At 39.1% G+C, this 16294-nt stretch overlaps 1 protein-coding gene across 1 annotated transcript in view; it reads right to left on the bottom strand.

The window, feature by feature from the left end:
* LOC145670507 (transient-receptor-potential-like protein) overlaps positions 1-16294 on the bottom strand; it is a 130279-nt gene that overhangs the window by 12910 nt on the left and 101075 nt on the right. Inside the window, 3 exon segments of the mRNA XM_081739257.1 lie at positions 1285-1441; positions 1444-1494; positions 5086-5311. Coding sequence (XP_081595383.1) covers positions 1285-1441; positions 1444-1494; positions 5086-5311 — 434 coding nt within the window.

Genomic DNA, 16294 nt, shown 5'->3' on the forward strand with positions numbered 1-16294 from the left:
ATTGTTCCTTTGACACTTCCAGTGGTCATTTTTCAATATGGCGGCGAAGGTTACGTGAGATTTCAGGGGACTTTTAGTATGTTGTTTAGAATATCATTCTCGACATCTGTGCCAATTTTCAGCTTGTTACTAATTTGTTCCTTACTTTTTGGTAATTTGACCGCAGTAAATGTCTCCTCAATACGTTGCAGAATGGTGTCGAAAGTTTGTGGCTGGTAGAGAAAACGTTACTAACGACCAACACAGTGGTCGACCCAGCAAGATATCAACAGATTTGAACACAGCTCGCGTGCAGATAATTCAGAGCAATAGGCATATCACGTTACGGCATCTGATATCAGTCGGAATTGAGAATGTCAGTCGAAAGCGTTCATCACATTGTGCACGATATTCAGCAGATGAGGAGGTGAAGAACTTCGTGACAACGTGACTGAACACACAAGGACAGGATTTTTACCAGGAGGGAATCTTCAAACTCATACCATGATGCGACAAGTGCCCTCTTCCAAAATGAAAACTATGTCGAAAAATAACTTAATGTATGTAGTATCTGTTGGCTGTACGTTTCACTACAGGCTTAGTAAACTTACTTTCCGATCACTCCTCGTATATAACCGTATAGAATGTAGACACTCTAGCTTACACTTTGATTTAGAGGGAGGAATGTTGCCTAAATGCTCAATGCTTAAATGTTGCCTAAATGCTTAAATGTATACTCAATGCTTAAATGTTGCCTAAATGTATACTCAATGCTTAAATGTTGCCTAAATGTATACTAAATGTTACCTAAATGCTCAACTGTATACTCAATGCTTAAATGTTGCCTAAATGTATACTAAATGTTACCTAATTGCTTAAATGTATACTCAATGCTTAAATGTTGCCTAAATGTATACTAAATGTTACCTAAATGCTTAAATGTATACTCAATGCTTAAATGTTGCCTAAATGTATACTAAATGTTACCTAAATGCTTAAATGTATACTCAATGCTTAAATGTTGCCTAAATGTATACTAAATGTTACCTAAATGCTTAAATGTATACTCAATGCTTAAATGTTGCCTAAATGTATACTAAATGTTACCTAAATGCTTAAATGTATACTCAATGCTTAAATGTTGCCTAAATGTATACTAAATGCTTAAATGTTGCCCAAATGGAAAAGTAGAATAACCTATCGAAAATTGTTTTCTTCTCAAACTCTGTGAAGTATGAGATTATTAGAAACTGTGTGTGTGTACCAATTTCAGATCACAAGAATCGAGAGTTTGCTTATACTTACGCCTCACACACTCCCGTGACAACTTGGTCCCACTTTCTGGAAACAGATTTAGCCACTGCGAGTTTCGCTAAGCGACGGAATTTCGACCTGACGTCCTCATTCTCTGGCGCTATCTCCAACTTCTCTACCTCGTCAATATCGTCAACAGGCGCCACCGGAAGTCCTTCATCAGGCGACGCTCCCAAATACGCATCTTCCGACCAAGAATAGCTGAAACACAAAAATAGTGTAAGTTAAAGGTTTGTGGAACAAGTTAATATAGAAATGACAGCTCTACTTATTTTTTTAAAGGAGTTAAGGTAGTAACGAAGAAATTAAATGTCGACTAAAAGCAGGAATTTGTGCTATTATTCAGTTCAAAATCTTTTGTTCTCGCAAATTCTGTCCAGGTATTTGAAGCTTAAAATATATAAAATGATAATCATTGCTGTTATTCTGTATGGTCGAAACATGATCGCTTACTCCGAGGGAAGAACTAGGTTGAAATATTTGAGAACAAAATCCTAAGACGAATATTCGGACCCCAAAAGAACGGGAATGGCGAAAACTTCATAATTCATACGATTTACCAGACACTGTTGGGTCATCAAATCTAGGAGGCTCAGGTGGACAGGTCATGTAGCCAGAATGAAAGAAAGTAGATACGCTTTCAAAGTTTTAACTGGAAGTCCAATTGGAAATCGACCATTAGGAAGACCTAGGCACAGATGGGAGGAGATTATTAAGATGGATCTACAGAAATAGGAATACAAAGTAGAAACTGGATCCAGTTGGATAAGGACAGAAGTGAACGCAGAGCTTTTGTGAACGCGGCATTGAACGTCTAGGTTTCATAGGCTATGGAGTTAGTTTTAGATATGGAGCCTAAATAGTTTGTTGGGAAAGAATAAGAGGGGAGTAGTTGCGCAAACCAGCATCGACACTATTTGAAATTAAAATAGTTTCAACACTCTTGACCAAGGGAAAGAAAATTAAAGAGTGGAATGTATTTACATTGAAATTGAATAAGGATTTCCCAGCTTTTATCAGCAAACAGAGTTGTCAAATTACCACCGTTTGTGGAATGTTTAGGACAGACAACTCAGTGGTTCGATACAGCTTTATGTAAAATATACGTTTCCAAGCATATGCTAGGTTATTCAGAGTCAAACAGAATTAGCTTCTAGACATGAAAAGAAGACAATCATTTGTTCACAAGCACAAAAGTACTGAGTCGAGAACAATATAAAATGGAAGAGCGGGAGAAAAATTAAGAGAATAGTCTGATACTAGTCCGACTCTTGTTCTCTTTTGTGGTTTTCCGAGTCCCACCAAAATCGTCGCTTAAAGCACGCCCCTGAGATCAAGAAGTCGGTACAGTTCTGACTGGTCCCGAAATTGACACTCCTTGCTCCCTTTACATTGAGCTTTAGGTACTCAAACAGAAGGGAATAAAATCTCTGACTCAGAATAACAACTAGGACTGAATCAAAGCAGTAAAGAGATCGCAAAGAAGGAACAACAGTGTTGAGATAGATGAATACTGAAGATTAGATGGAAGAGCACGATATCGCATGAGAGAGTATTTGAACTAATAATTTGAAAAAAGAAAACACCAAAGACGATTTCGAAAAGAGATATGACTATTGCAATCTGAAACTAAAATCCATAATATATTAGAAAACTTAAGGAAAGTCTGTGGAGAATATGGAATGAATATAAAGACAAAAGCCATGGTGATTGGAACGAAGCAGTCGGTGTCAAATATAGAAATAGGAGGGGAGAAAATAGAACAGGTGACTAGTTTCCGATTAGTGATTATATGAAGTGTGAACGTGAAATAAAAGCAAGAATAGGAATGGCGAAAGAAGCCTTTAGGAAGAAGAAAATACTATTTTGTGGGACCTTGAATAGAGAGGTGAGAATAAGACTCATAAAATGCTTCGTGTGGAGTATTGCACTGTATGGGGAAGAAACATGGACATTATGCAAAAATGATTAAAAACATCTGGAAGCTTTCGAAATGTGGATGTGGAGAAGAATGGAGCGAATTGGATGAGTCGAGAAGAAAGCGAATTAAAGGATGTTAGAAATGGTGGGGGAGAAAAGAGCAATTTTAAATGTTATTAAGAAGAGGAAGAGAAACTGGTTGGGACATTGGCTAAGAAGAAACTGTATCATGAGAGATGTGCTAAAGGGTATGGTGGCAGGAAAGAGAGGAAGAGGACGAAGGATATTACAATTGATGAACGATATCAAAATAAAGAAATTGTAAGTGAAGACGAAGAGGCTACCAGAAGACCGTGGAGCATGGAAGCTTCTTAGTTAAGGCAAGTGACCTGCCAATAAAGCCAGAATACCTATGATGATGATGATGATGATGATATATGGCTGTTAGCCACATTATGAGTCTCAGAGGAGTCACGCCAAATGCAGGAAATACAAGCAACAAAAATAACTAAACGGCATGACAAACATCTTGGCATTTGAAGGCGGCGCTCCAAGTTCCCTTTAAATGCTGCTAGCAAATGAGAGGGCAATGGTATTGCCACGTTTATTTTGTACACATCCACGTCTATTCCCTGACACCTGATCGCGCTGTAGTTCGTCTGCTTAGCCATAGCCACGTCCCTTAGTACTCGGCAACGTCGCGTCAGAGCAACATATAGACCAGATAATACAATGTATAAGGAAAAAATACTACATAGATAATGGCAACTCTCGTTCGGGATTCGGAAAAATAGAAAGCTTGATCAAAGCATTCGAGAGATCAAGAAAACGAAGAAGATGGAAGACGTGGAAATGTTCCGCTGATAGACATTGTCATAACAGCTTGGATGTATAAATTGCAATCTCAGCGTAGTGTTGAAATCATATTTTTTTTTTCTATACTAGAAATTTGTGATTATTGGGAATAGGGTACTATTTGGAAGAAAAAAGTGATTTTCCAGGATTTTCTTCTTTCAAAATTTACCGAAAGTATGAATTGTGGATCTTAGGGTCACTGCGTGAGTCTCAATTCTTTCGGTGAAAAAGTCGACTTTAGTCGATCTGAGAATTTTTGTCTTTCACTGCGGAAATAGACTTTAGTCCAAAACGTCTATTTTTGTTTATACTTCGCTGCGATAGTTGATTTCAGTCGCTCATTTTACACGGAACATGTGGTAGTGATAATGCGTTGCGTTGGGCTGCCAACTGGAGGCGATTTCTTGGACATCTGCAGTTAAACACGAAAGAATTACGAAAGTTTTGCGTCCCTCTGTTGTGGTGTGTTTGCGGGTTTGAGGGTAGCTAAGCACAGCAGAAAACAATGCCGGACAACAGTAAGATAATAATCAACGACAGTCAGACAGCTGCATTTTGGCTAGATTCTGATTCAAGTGTGTCAGGAGATAAGAGTGAAGTTTACAGTCTTTCAGATTTGAATATAAATACGGAAACATGAAACTTTCAGTTTTTTGGTTGTATAATAGCCACTTTTACAGGAACTACCTTAAAATTTAATTCCGCAGGGAAAGGGTTAATGAACAGGGTACAATCTCACGTGACACATACCAAAGCTGTTAGACCAATTAAGAGGACCAAACTATGGAGAGAGCATCTACTGCAGTGTGAGCTCTTGATATTAAACGGAGTTCACAGAGACATGACGGGACATTTAAGGAAGTATGCTGAGAATGGTGCTAGGCGTGTGGAGTAGAATTTAAGTTATGGTAAAATACGGTTTCGTTAGTTCTCCCGTTTGCTTTTCATTTTATGCTTACCATATAGAAGAAAAACATTCTATTTTTCTTTAAATGAAAGGATAGCTGGTTTACTTACTTTTCCCCTTCTTATCAGCACTGGAGATATCCATTCCGTTCCTCTCAAACACCTCGAGCATCTCGTATCGCATCGAGTTGATTTCCCCTTTGACCTCATTGACATCGTCTTCAGTGACGGGGTTCTCCTCGATCTTTCGGTGCATCGCAGACACATAACGCCACACCAACGACCGCATCACAGCTGTGTAACGGTAGTCCCGCTCCTTTACCTCTCTCTCCTTGCGCTGAAACACACATTGATTCAAGGGTAAACGACAAAACAACAGACGTCTCTTTGTATTAGTAATATAACGCTCATACGCAACATTTTGTCTCGACAGGAAATTGGGAAAAAGGAATATGTCTAAGGTATTGGATAGGTACAAGCCACATATACTCATACTGATGCATATACATGATAACTTCTGCAGTAACGAAAAATAGGTGCAAGATTAGTCTCTGCCTCGAAAACACGAAGGGACAAATACAGTTGACTCTAGCCCAGCAGACATGATATGAGGTTCTGCAAAAATACGGCTTTAAATAATACAAACTACTACAATACATTATTAAAAATACGGCAGTGTGCTATTCCAACAGGTTCAGAAATTTGCCATCGACTCACTGTAATGATACGTCTTAATCTCGATGCTCGCAAAGGCCCAACGAGAGGACAGTGGCGTAACAAATGGGAAGGGATCATCAAGCTCTTCTATTCATAAGATTAACCTAATATCGAAAATGAACTCTGTTTACATGCAATATGTTCTATTTGAAATTTTGATGTTACGAACCTTCTTGTGATTTATCACTGAAATACAAGACCTTATTTCCCAGAAACTCATTTCTAAATATCAGTATAATTAGTTATAAAGTTCAAAACAACACTGACTACGTTTCGGGAGGTGATTCCCGACACCAAGATAAGACAAAAAATATAGACCACTCTGGGTACGTAAATGCTTCCTTTCGGTGTTATAGGGTGTCGAGAATATGAAGAAAAAATAAACTTTAAAAAAGTAAACTAAAATACCTCCAAAACTATGGGACCTACGGTAGTCGAGTCAAGACTTCACTTAGAAGTTAGTGTGTGCGGTATCTAAAAATACATGTCTCAGAATCCTAAGGTACTCAAGCAACAACTTTTGGCTACAAACGTACAATTTGAAGTATTCACCAATTACCTCTATAAAAATTGTTACAGAAGTACCGCACATATTAGTTCCTAAGTGAAGTCTTGATTCGACTTCCGTAGGTCCCATAGCAATGGAGCAATGGGCCTTTAAACTTCATTTTTAATGTTTTCGGCAGCCTATAACTCCGAAAGGAAGCATTTATGCACCCAGGTTGGTCTATACTTTTTGTCTCACCTCGGTGTCAGGAATCATCTCCCAAACGTTGTTGTTATTTCTAAATACCTTGTATACTACATTCATAATATGTTTAAGTGGTTTTCCTTTAGCATATGTGTGAAATACTGCCAGCGATCAAGTCATTGTGGTGCAGTTATAGGCTCTAAGCCTCCATGTAAAGAATGAACAGTCTGGAAGATTCGTTACATCACTTTCCAAACTGGATTATTTTGAACACATACATTAAAATTTACTATCTGCAACGTGAAAGGCATATTTAATTAAATGCTAAACATTAATAATAATTATGTCTGATAATAGTTATACCACATAATGTTCGATGTATATACAAATATGTGTGTGGTTGTATAACATAACAATTAATACTATCTCCGTGCTGTTTTTCTGGGCATACCATTACTAGAAAACACCGAGTTACCAGACGGGCAGCAGTAGCTAACGGCTAGATTTCAGAGAGTTCAATGTACTAAGATTATTGATATATATAATTTATTATTTCATTGTACACTACACAACACACATAATTACTACGCTTTATATCACATCTGTTAGGTTTGATTTCTTTCGTGTGTGTGTGTATGTGTGTGTATGTGTGTGTGTGTGTGTGTGTGTGTGTGTGTGTGTGTGTGTGTGTGTGTGTGTGTTAACGTGTTGTTCCAGCATTCAATCTACTATTAAACACCTCAAAACAGAAACAAAAAATTCAAATTAATTTTCCAAATTTTCATGCCGTACGGTACGTATTCAATTGTTTTTTTTTTAAATATTCAATCGTATTAGAGAACTACAACAGAAATATTTGAATTTCTACAGCGTTAGAATCTTAAGTCTCTAAAAGAAGTTTCTAAAAAATGAAATGAAATCTTTAAGTTTTACGTCCCACGGTTATGCCGGTTAGGCTAAAGGAGACGGTGATGATGAGAAATGAATGAAATTCTGCAATGAAGAAATTGGGAGGAAACACGGTGTTTGCCCACCACAAGGTTCACTTGGCGAGGGCTGGGATCAAAGCCAGGACCCCGAGCACTAGAGTAAAACTCTCTACCACTGAGCCACCGCGGCCCCTTTAAAAGAAATTCACACTTCAGTCAAACTCATATCCATCAATTTTAAAAAGAGAAATTTAAAATATCTCGACGTGAAGAGTGAATAACTGGAAAGTTTACTACAGCAATATTCAAACTGATATTTTCAGTGTTTCTTTACAACTTGTTCAATTATTAGACAACCAGTATTAGATCTTTCGCAAAATCACCTACTGCATCACTAACCAGAGCTCATCCGTTAGCGTACGTGCCTTTGGCGTGGGAGACCCGGGTTCGATTCCCGGTAGGAGCTCATGTGGTTCGGTTTCCACGTTAATCAGTAGGTACCGTCTTATATAGCCTCGCTACTGAAAAGGGATGTTAAACTCAACTCATCACTAACCAGATTTTTACCAACTTCAGTCAAACAATAAGAGTCTGCTACTTGAATACAGAATCCGCTTTCTATAACTTTAATCTCAACAATCCGAATTATAGGCTTATCACTTAATAAATTAAGCTCCTTATTTATTTTTCTGTTAGATCCGAATTTTCGTGAGCTTTCACCTCTTTCAAATTCCGATTGATGCCACCTTGGCATCCTTAGACAATTTTCAATATTACGTCATATATGACGTCACTGTTTCACACCTCTAACTTACGCAGTAAACGCTGACAGATGAGTTAAAATCTCCGCAACACAGCAACCATACACAGTAAAAAAAAAAATAATAATTTTTGGCAGGATACTTGTGGTCAAAACTTTCTACAATTTGAAACATTTTGGTGACCATTCCTGGTATGGGAACAATATAGTGACGTCACAATTTTGGAAAAATATTCATTCACTTTAATAATTCGCTATGAACAAAACATTTAAACAAATTGGACCAAACTAAAGTAAATGGCAAAGGAAAATATAAAATAAATATTTCTTACTCATGAAAGCACTACAGTAAAACTTGTATAAAGATAAAAAGTGAGATAAGGGTGTTTATGTTACACTAATATGTATAGTGTATAGGAATCATATATACCCGATGACACGAGACGATCATATGGATTAAGATGGATCACTAGGTGTTCTCGGAGCTATGCTAAGTAGTGCGGCGTTGCCAGATAGTGTAACATTTTTATTGTCAAATAATTCGTGGATTTCTGCTAGGACACTTAATCGAGAAATTAATTTTCGACCCTTACCGCAATTCACAGCTACGTTCCGCTTCTCGAACCGCAACGTTAGGATCCAGGAATGTTCTTATTGTGACTACCACAGTAAACGTACAAATTTGGCAACAACGCATTATGGCGTTCTGTGCAAGTTTCTTCTCAATATCTATTTCCATAAATGTAAATTAATATTTAAATAAAACGTGAAACATAACAGAAGAAACGGTCTAACAATATATCTATTTCGTAATAAGATCGTTACTTTAAAATACTTTATACATACAAATAAACATTTCATAAAACTGAGCACTTCTAGTGCCATCTTGTGTGCTTATTGTAAAACGAATCAAACATTTTATTTTATTTGTTACCTTTCCCGATATCAGAAGACACAACCAAATGAGTCAGTGTCTTATGTTGTAGCTGAAACATAACTCTATCATGTAGTACAATATTTATAATATGTAACGTTTCATTGCGCCGTAGTTAAGGGAATGAGCTAAAATGTGTACTGACTTCCGGGTGATGATCCACCTTAACAATACCGCGTCTGAAAGATTCATATGTTATCTTCCAGCACGTCATATGTTTGAGCCACTTATTGATTCTCCACCGCCCCATCCAGATACTGTTCTTAAAACGTTGTGTTATGTGGAAGAAGTTGTCACAGAAAACTATCCCTTTATAGTTGTACAGCAGACATGCAAATATACAAAGTTATAACGAAAATCAAGTGGTCTGATATTGAGCCCTGGCATCACCTTGTTGCTAGACCAGGTATGATGCACACACTAATATCATTCATTGGATCCATTGGATATCTTATGAGAGGAAGCGATTTGGGGGATTTGCTACAATTAGCATTTGGAGATGTAAGTAAGCAATATGCTTTCCGGAAACCTATGGATGAGAGCAGTGCGAAAATTACGTATGGTGACATCCGTTCTTCTTGAGGACTTTATTCACGATGGAACTAACATAGTAGAAGAGCTACAGTGTAGACTTCACAAAGGAAAACCCAATTAGTCATTTTGTGGATTAACATGTTAATCATCAATGTTGCCATTATTCACTTGTTTATTAGATCACAAAGAGAGGGTGACTACTTAATTAAGCTGTACTGTCTAAAGCGCTTTTTTGAAAAGCAGCTGTACATTTCAACTATGCGAAATGCATAACGTGGCATATTGTTGAGATGGAAAATGCTCTCCCTTCTCAGTTTAAAGACACTCTTAGAAGGACATAATGTTTGCCGTCATAGAGCTGGACCTTGGAATGGTGTTCATATAGATTAGTTTGGAGTCTTCATCCCGGCGAAATTAAAATACCGCTAATTTTACCGTAATTACGTGATATCTTCAAATAGATAAAAGAAAATCGAAATGCGGAACAAGACCGCCCTAGTCAATATTATTTTACATGAGATACCGTTATCACGACTCACTTATCTGCTTTCGATTTCGAGCCATTTTGAAAATCGGCATTTATTTTCGCGTTTCTAAACAGCTGAAAACGGAAAGCCACTACGTGACTTGTGATAACGGTACCTCACGCAAAATAATATTGTCTAGGGCGCTCTTGTTCCATATTTCAGTTATCTTTTATCTATTTGAAGGTATCACATAATTACTGTAAAATTAACGGTATTTTAATTTCGCCGGGATGAAGACTCTTAAATTAGAAAGGGTAAGACAAAAGGAAGTCTCATTGGGATGACCCTTTCTCCAGATCAAGTTTCCAGATAGATTCTTTCTCACGATATGTACAATACCGTGTCCATATCAATCGATCTGATGGAAGAGGGTTCCAAGGAAATTACTCATAAAGAGAAGGAAGCCAGACGTATAGATCTTGATCAAAATGACCGAGAAAAGATAAGAAAAGCTTTTAACAATGCATTTACCCTCTAAATGCTGAAATCAATGATATTGTTAATGTCAGTACTGGACATACAGGCGTCGTTAATGTAAATGTTGAATATGCTCTGGAGATTGGTTTCAGATGTCAAAAATAATTTGCCACAGTCTAAGAAAACCCGTGAATACAATTTCATCATTGAAAAAGGAAGTGAAACTTGGAAAGAAGGAAGGATATGATGTTATAAAAAAAAGTATACAGCCGTTTATTAGTTATATCGCAGAAGAGGCAAATGGATTTCTCATATGTTCTCAATTGTAAAGTATCTGTTTTGCCATAGCTGCATAGTACAGCCGTGATGTCATTGTTGTATTTGATAAATACACTGATCTGCCAGAACATTATGACCACCTACGTAATAGTCGGTATGTCCATCTTTGGCACGAATAACAGCATCGGCGCGTCTTGGCATGGAAGTAATGAGGACTTAGTACGTCGCTGGAGAAAGTTGGCATCACATCTGCACACACATGTACCTACTTCCCGTAAATTCCGAGGAGGGGGACGATGCGCTTTGACGGCACGCTCAATCCCATCACAAAGTTGTTCCATTGGGTTCAGATCCGGCAAGTTGGGGGCCAGCATATCAATTGGAACTAGCCACTGTGTTCCTCGAACCACTCCATCACACTCCTGGCCTCGTGATATGACGCATTATCTTGTTGAAAAATGCCACTGCCGTCAGGAAACATGACGATCATGAAGGTCTGCAACCAGTGTACGATACGCCTCGGCCGTCATGGTGCCTTACATGAGCTTCACTGGGTCCATGGATGTACACGTGAATGTTCCCCAGAGCATAATTAAGCTACCGCCAGCTTCTCTACGCGCCGCAGTATAGGTGTCTAAGAGCTGTTCACCTGGAAGACTACGGATTCACACACTCTCATCGACATGATGAAGAAACTATCGAGATTCATCGGATCATGCAATGCTCTGCAACGGCGCTAAGATCAAGTGGTGATGGTCACGTGCCCATTTCAATCGTAGTTGCGGATATCGTCGTGTTAACATTGCAGAGTATGGGTTATCAGCTGCGGAGGCGCTTCATTAGGAGTGTTCGGTGCACTGTGTGTTCAGACACACTTGTGCTTGTCCAGCATTAAAGTCAGATGTTAGCTCTTCTACAGTTTGCCGCCTGTCCTGTTTTACCAGTCTTCCCAGTCACGACGTCCAACATCTGTAATGAGGGGGACCGCCCGACCTCTGGACGTTTGGACGTCGTTTCACCTTGGTTTCGCCACTTGTTGAAGACACTCACCATAGTACTCTTCGAACACCCAACAAGCCGTGCAGTTTCCGAAATGCTTGCGCCGAGCCTCCGGGCCATTACAATCTACCCTCAGTCAAACTCAGATGGATCGCGCGCCTTTCCCATTCTAACACAGGGCCAGCACTCTCACTGATACTACATGCACCGTATGTGTGTCTGACTAGCAGGCATTCCTCGTCAGGTGACGCTTCTATCGCCTGGACGTGTTTATATTGATAGTAAGTAGATGGCTATAATGTTCTGGCTGGTCAGTGTATAAGCCACAGTCTATTAGGACTCATGAACGCAAGGAACATACATATGTGTCCTTTCTATCTCGTTTAGTTTAGTCAAATTTACTTAAATATTTTATTCATAGCGAATTATTAAAGTGCATTTTTAAATAAATACTTTTCCGAAATTGTGACGTCACTATATTGTTTTCATAGCAGGAATGGTCACCAAAATGCCCGAAATTGTGAAAAAGTCTGACTACATGTATCCTGTGAAAAATTGTCTTTTCACTGTGTACGGTTGCTGTGTTACAGAGATTTTAACTCATTCATTAGCGTTTACTACGTAAATTAGAGGTGTGAAACAGTGACGTCATATATGACTCAATATTGAAAATTTCCCAAGAATACCAAGGTAGCATCAATCGGAATCTGCAAAAGAACGTTCTATTTTATAATAAAAAGCAAAGAAAATACTTTATACTACATGGTACGGCAGGGGCTAATCCAAGGGGGGGGGGGCAATCGGGGCAATCGCCCCCCCCCCAGAAGAGGAAACTTTCTTATTTTATATATATAAAAATAAAACCCATCCCAAAGTTTGAAGCCCTTAAAAGTAGCAGTATGACAACCCACCACCACCCCCAGAAGTCGGTCCTGGATCCGCCCCTGTGGTACGGTTCCCCCCCAAACCTGCCCGACTATTGGAGACAGAAAGCTATGTGTCTGTTATAGATATATCTTCTTATCAGTGTAAGATGTAAGAATTTAGATTGCCTTATTTCAAGAATATTAACTGACATACACAAGGGAATATCTGTTTAATTAGATCATAATATTCGAGTAGATATCTTAATTACTTGAAACTTAGTTCTGTCTACTATATTTTGTCCGGATAGAAGTAGTCAGAACGTGATATTGATTACACCACCACCTGCACGTGCAAAAGTCAACAAAAATGAGGCTTTTCTTCAACATCCCCCGTGAGACACCTTGGTCTGTCCCCGTGGGACATCTCGGCGTCCTTAATATTTATTTACGTATAGCATCCTAATTACTATCCCAATCAAGAGGAAGATACGTGCAAGGATGCCGATTTCTCTGTAAATTTGAGGAGGGGGGGCATTCAGATGCAGAAGGCATATATGATTATTTTAATATAAATTCCATTCAAATTATGCAAAATATTGTATATTCATAAGTAAAATATGGGGGCCCACATGAACTATGGGAGGGCCCGGGCCCCTGGGCCCCTCAGGATCGGCGCCCTTGGATACGTGGGGAATACGTATTATACTCTGCAGTGCTTGTCCACAAGGTACACTCCTTTGTTATTACCAAACCATTTCTTTACCCTTATTTCGATACCCTGTCATATTATAATACACTAACGCCTCATCGAAGAGGACATTATCATCATCATCATCATCATCATAGGTATTTTGCCATTATTGGCAGGTCACTTGCTGCAACTGAGAAGCTTCCATGATCCACGGTTTTCCGCTAACCTCTGCGTCGTCACGTACGATTTCTCTGTTTTTCTATCGTCCATTAATTGTATTCTCCTTCATCTCCTCCCTCTCTTTCCTGCCACCATACTCTCTAGCACGTCCCTCATGATACAGTTCCTTCTTAGCCAATGTCCCAACCAGTTTCTTTTCCTCTTTTTAATAATATCTAAAACTGTTCTTTTCTCCTCCACCATTTCTAACACTCTCTCATTCGTTTTCCGATCTACTCCGCTATTTCTCTCCATTCTTCTCCACACCTACATTTCGAAGGCTTCCAATCGTTTTCTTCATCATTTTTGCGTAATGTTCATGTTTCTAACCCATACAGTACACGAAACACTTCATAATTTTTTCTCAGTTCGTTGTTTGAGATCCTACAAAATACCGTAGAATTTTCTTCCTCCTAAAGGCTTCTTTCGCCATTCCTATCCTTGCTTTTATTTCACGTTCACACCTCATATCATTACTAACAATGCTACCCAGGTATCGAAAACTAGCTACCTGTTTTATTTTCTGTCTTTTTACGACTATATTAGCCACTGACCGCTTTATTCCAATCACTATGGCTTTTGTCTTTCTAGCATTTATTTTCATAACATTTTCTTCACAGAACTTCCCCAAGTTTTTAAAAATCTTATTGATTTCCTCTTTAGATTCTGCAACAAGCAACATATCATCTGCAAACATTTTTTTTTACCCTAGAAGGGAAGAAGCAGTGCCAACCAATTTTACAAAATATACATTGCAGTCTTAGAGAACACTTACAAAATTTATTTTTTTTTTCACAATTCCAAATTTAAGGGTGACCCAATGTACCCATCCAAAATTTAGAGCAGTGCATCTAAATTTAGTGCAAATATTTATAAGACCTACGAAAAGAGGATTGACCCTGTGTTCAACCACATAACTATATATTGTAGTCAGTGGCGTATTTACGATTTTGTTTCGGGAGGGTCTTTGCTAACTTTCGGGTGGGGGCTTTGCCTAGAAATGTGAAAATTCTGCAAGATATTTCATTTACTTTACTATACTAAGTAAGATTTCGGGGGAGCCTTAAGCCCGGAAGCCACCCCCCTAAATACACCACTGATTGTAGTAAAGCTTTATCTAAGAAGATTAGTTAGGTCATAACTGAGAACATGGTCATGTGAATATTTTAGCAATTGTTTACCCGTAGAAAAGGAAAGCAGGACCATCCAAATTTACAAAGTCATATACGAGTGTCGTTCCTATTTTTGTGTTGACTTTGTATGTCCGTGCTAGATGTCGTTGGTGTAGTGCTGATGCTTGAACCACCTTCTTATATTTGTAGCTGGTCCTATTGTTCTGGGGTAGTTGGCGGCAGCATAGGAGTGTTCCAAAATAGAGCCTGATATGTACGTGCGTATAAAACAGTGATGTGTGATTGAATTCCTCACTGCTGAAGGAATTGCGCCGATTGAAATCCATCGACGCTTGGTAAAGGTTTACGAACACGATACAGTAGACGTGAGCAATGTGTGGTGATGGGTACGGCATTTTCAAGGCGATGAAAAGGGTGTTCATGACAAGCCACGGCTCGGTCGACCCTGCACAGCTGTCATCCCTCCCAATGAAGAGCGTCTTGATCAACTCATCCGTGCTGATTTCCGGATAACGACCAGATAATTGTGTACAAAGCTGAATGTGGCGAACATTTTCAAAACTCGGAAGCTGTTGTTAAAGCTGTAAGGAAGTGGTTAGCCTCAACTGGTTCTAGTTTATACAAGCGCGACATACAGGCTCTAGTTCATCGTTGGCAAAAGTGCATAACGAATGATGGAAACTATGTGGAAAAAATGGCAGTCTGTAGCTGAAATATTGTTCTCTTTAGCTATGCTGTTGTTATTTATGTATTTACATTAGTTTCCATGAAAAAAATGACGCATTACTTTCGGAACGATCCTCATATTTCAATCATAGAGAATATTCATCAAATTTTCCCGATTTTAAAGGGTGGTCCTACACTATGTGATCAAAAGTATCCGGACACCCCCCAAAACATACGGTTTTCATATTAGGTGCATTGTGCTGCCACCTACTGCCTGGTACTCATTATCAGCGACCTCAGTAGTCATTAGACATCGTGATAAAGCAGAATGTGGCGCTCCGCGGAACTCACGGACTACGAACGTGGTCAGGTTATTGGGTGTCACTTGTGTCAGAAGTCTGTACGCGGGATTTCCACACTCCTAAACATCTCTAGGTCCACTGTATCTGATGTGATAGTGAAGTGGAAACGTGAAGGGACACGTACAGCACAAAAGCGTACAGATCTACTTCGTCAGTTGACTGACAGAGACCGCCGACAGTTGAAGAGTGTCGTAAAGTGTAATAGGCAGAAATCTATCCAGACCATCATACAGGAATTCCAAACTGTATCAGGATCCACTCCAAGTACTATGACAGTTGGGGGTGAGATGAGAAAACTTGGATTTCATGATCGAGCGGCTGCTCATAAGCCACATATCACGCAGGTAAATGCCAAACGACGCCTGGCTTGGTGTAAGAAGCGTACACATTGGACGATTGAACAGTGGAAAAACGTTGTGTGGAGTGACAAATCACAGGCGATCCGATGACAGGGTGTGGGTATGGCGAATGCCCGGTGAACGTCATCTGTCAGCGTATGTAGTGCCAACAATAAAATTCGGAGGTGGTGGTGTTACGGTGTGGTCGTGTTTTTCTTGGAGGGGGCTTGCACCCCTTGTTGTTTTGCGTGGCACTCT

This window comes from Thermobia domestica, chromosome 14 (genome assembly GCF_964235325.1).
Source record: "Thermobia domestica chromosome 14, izTheDome1.hap1.1, whole genome shotgun sequence".
NCBI classification, from domain to species: domain Eukaryota; kingdom Metazoa; phylum Arthropoda; class Insecta; order Zygentoma; family Lepismatidae; genus Thermobia; species Thermobia domestica.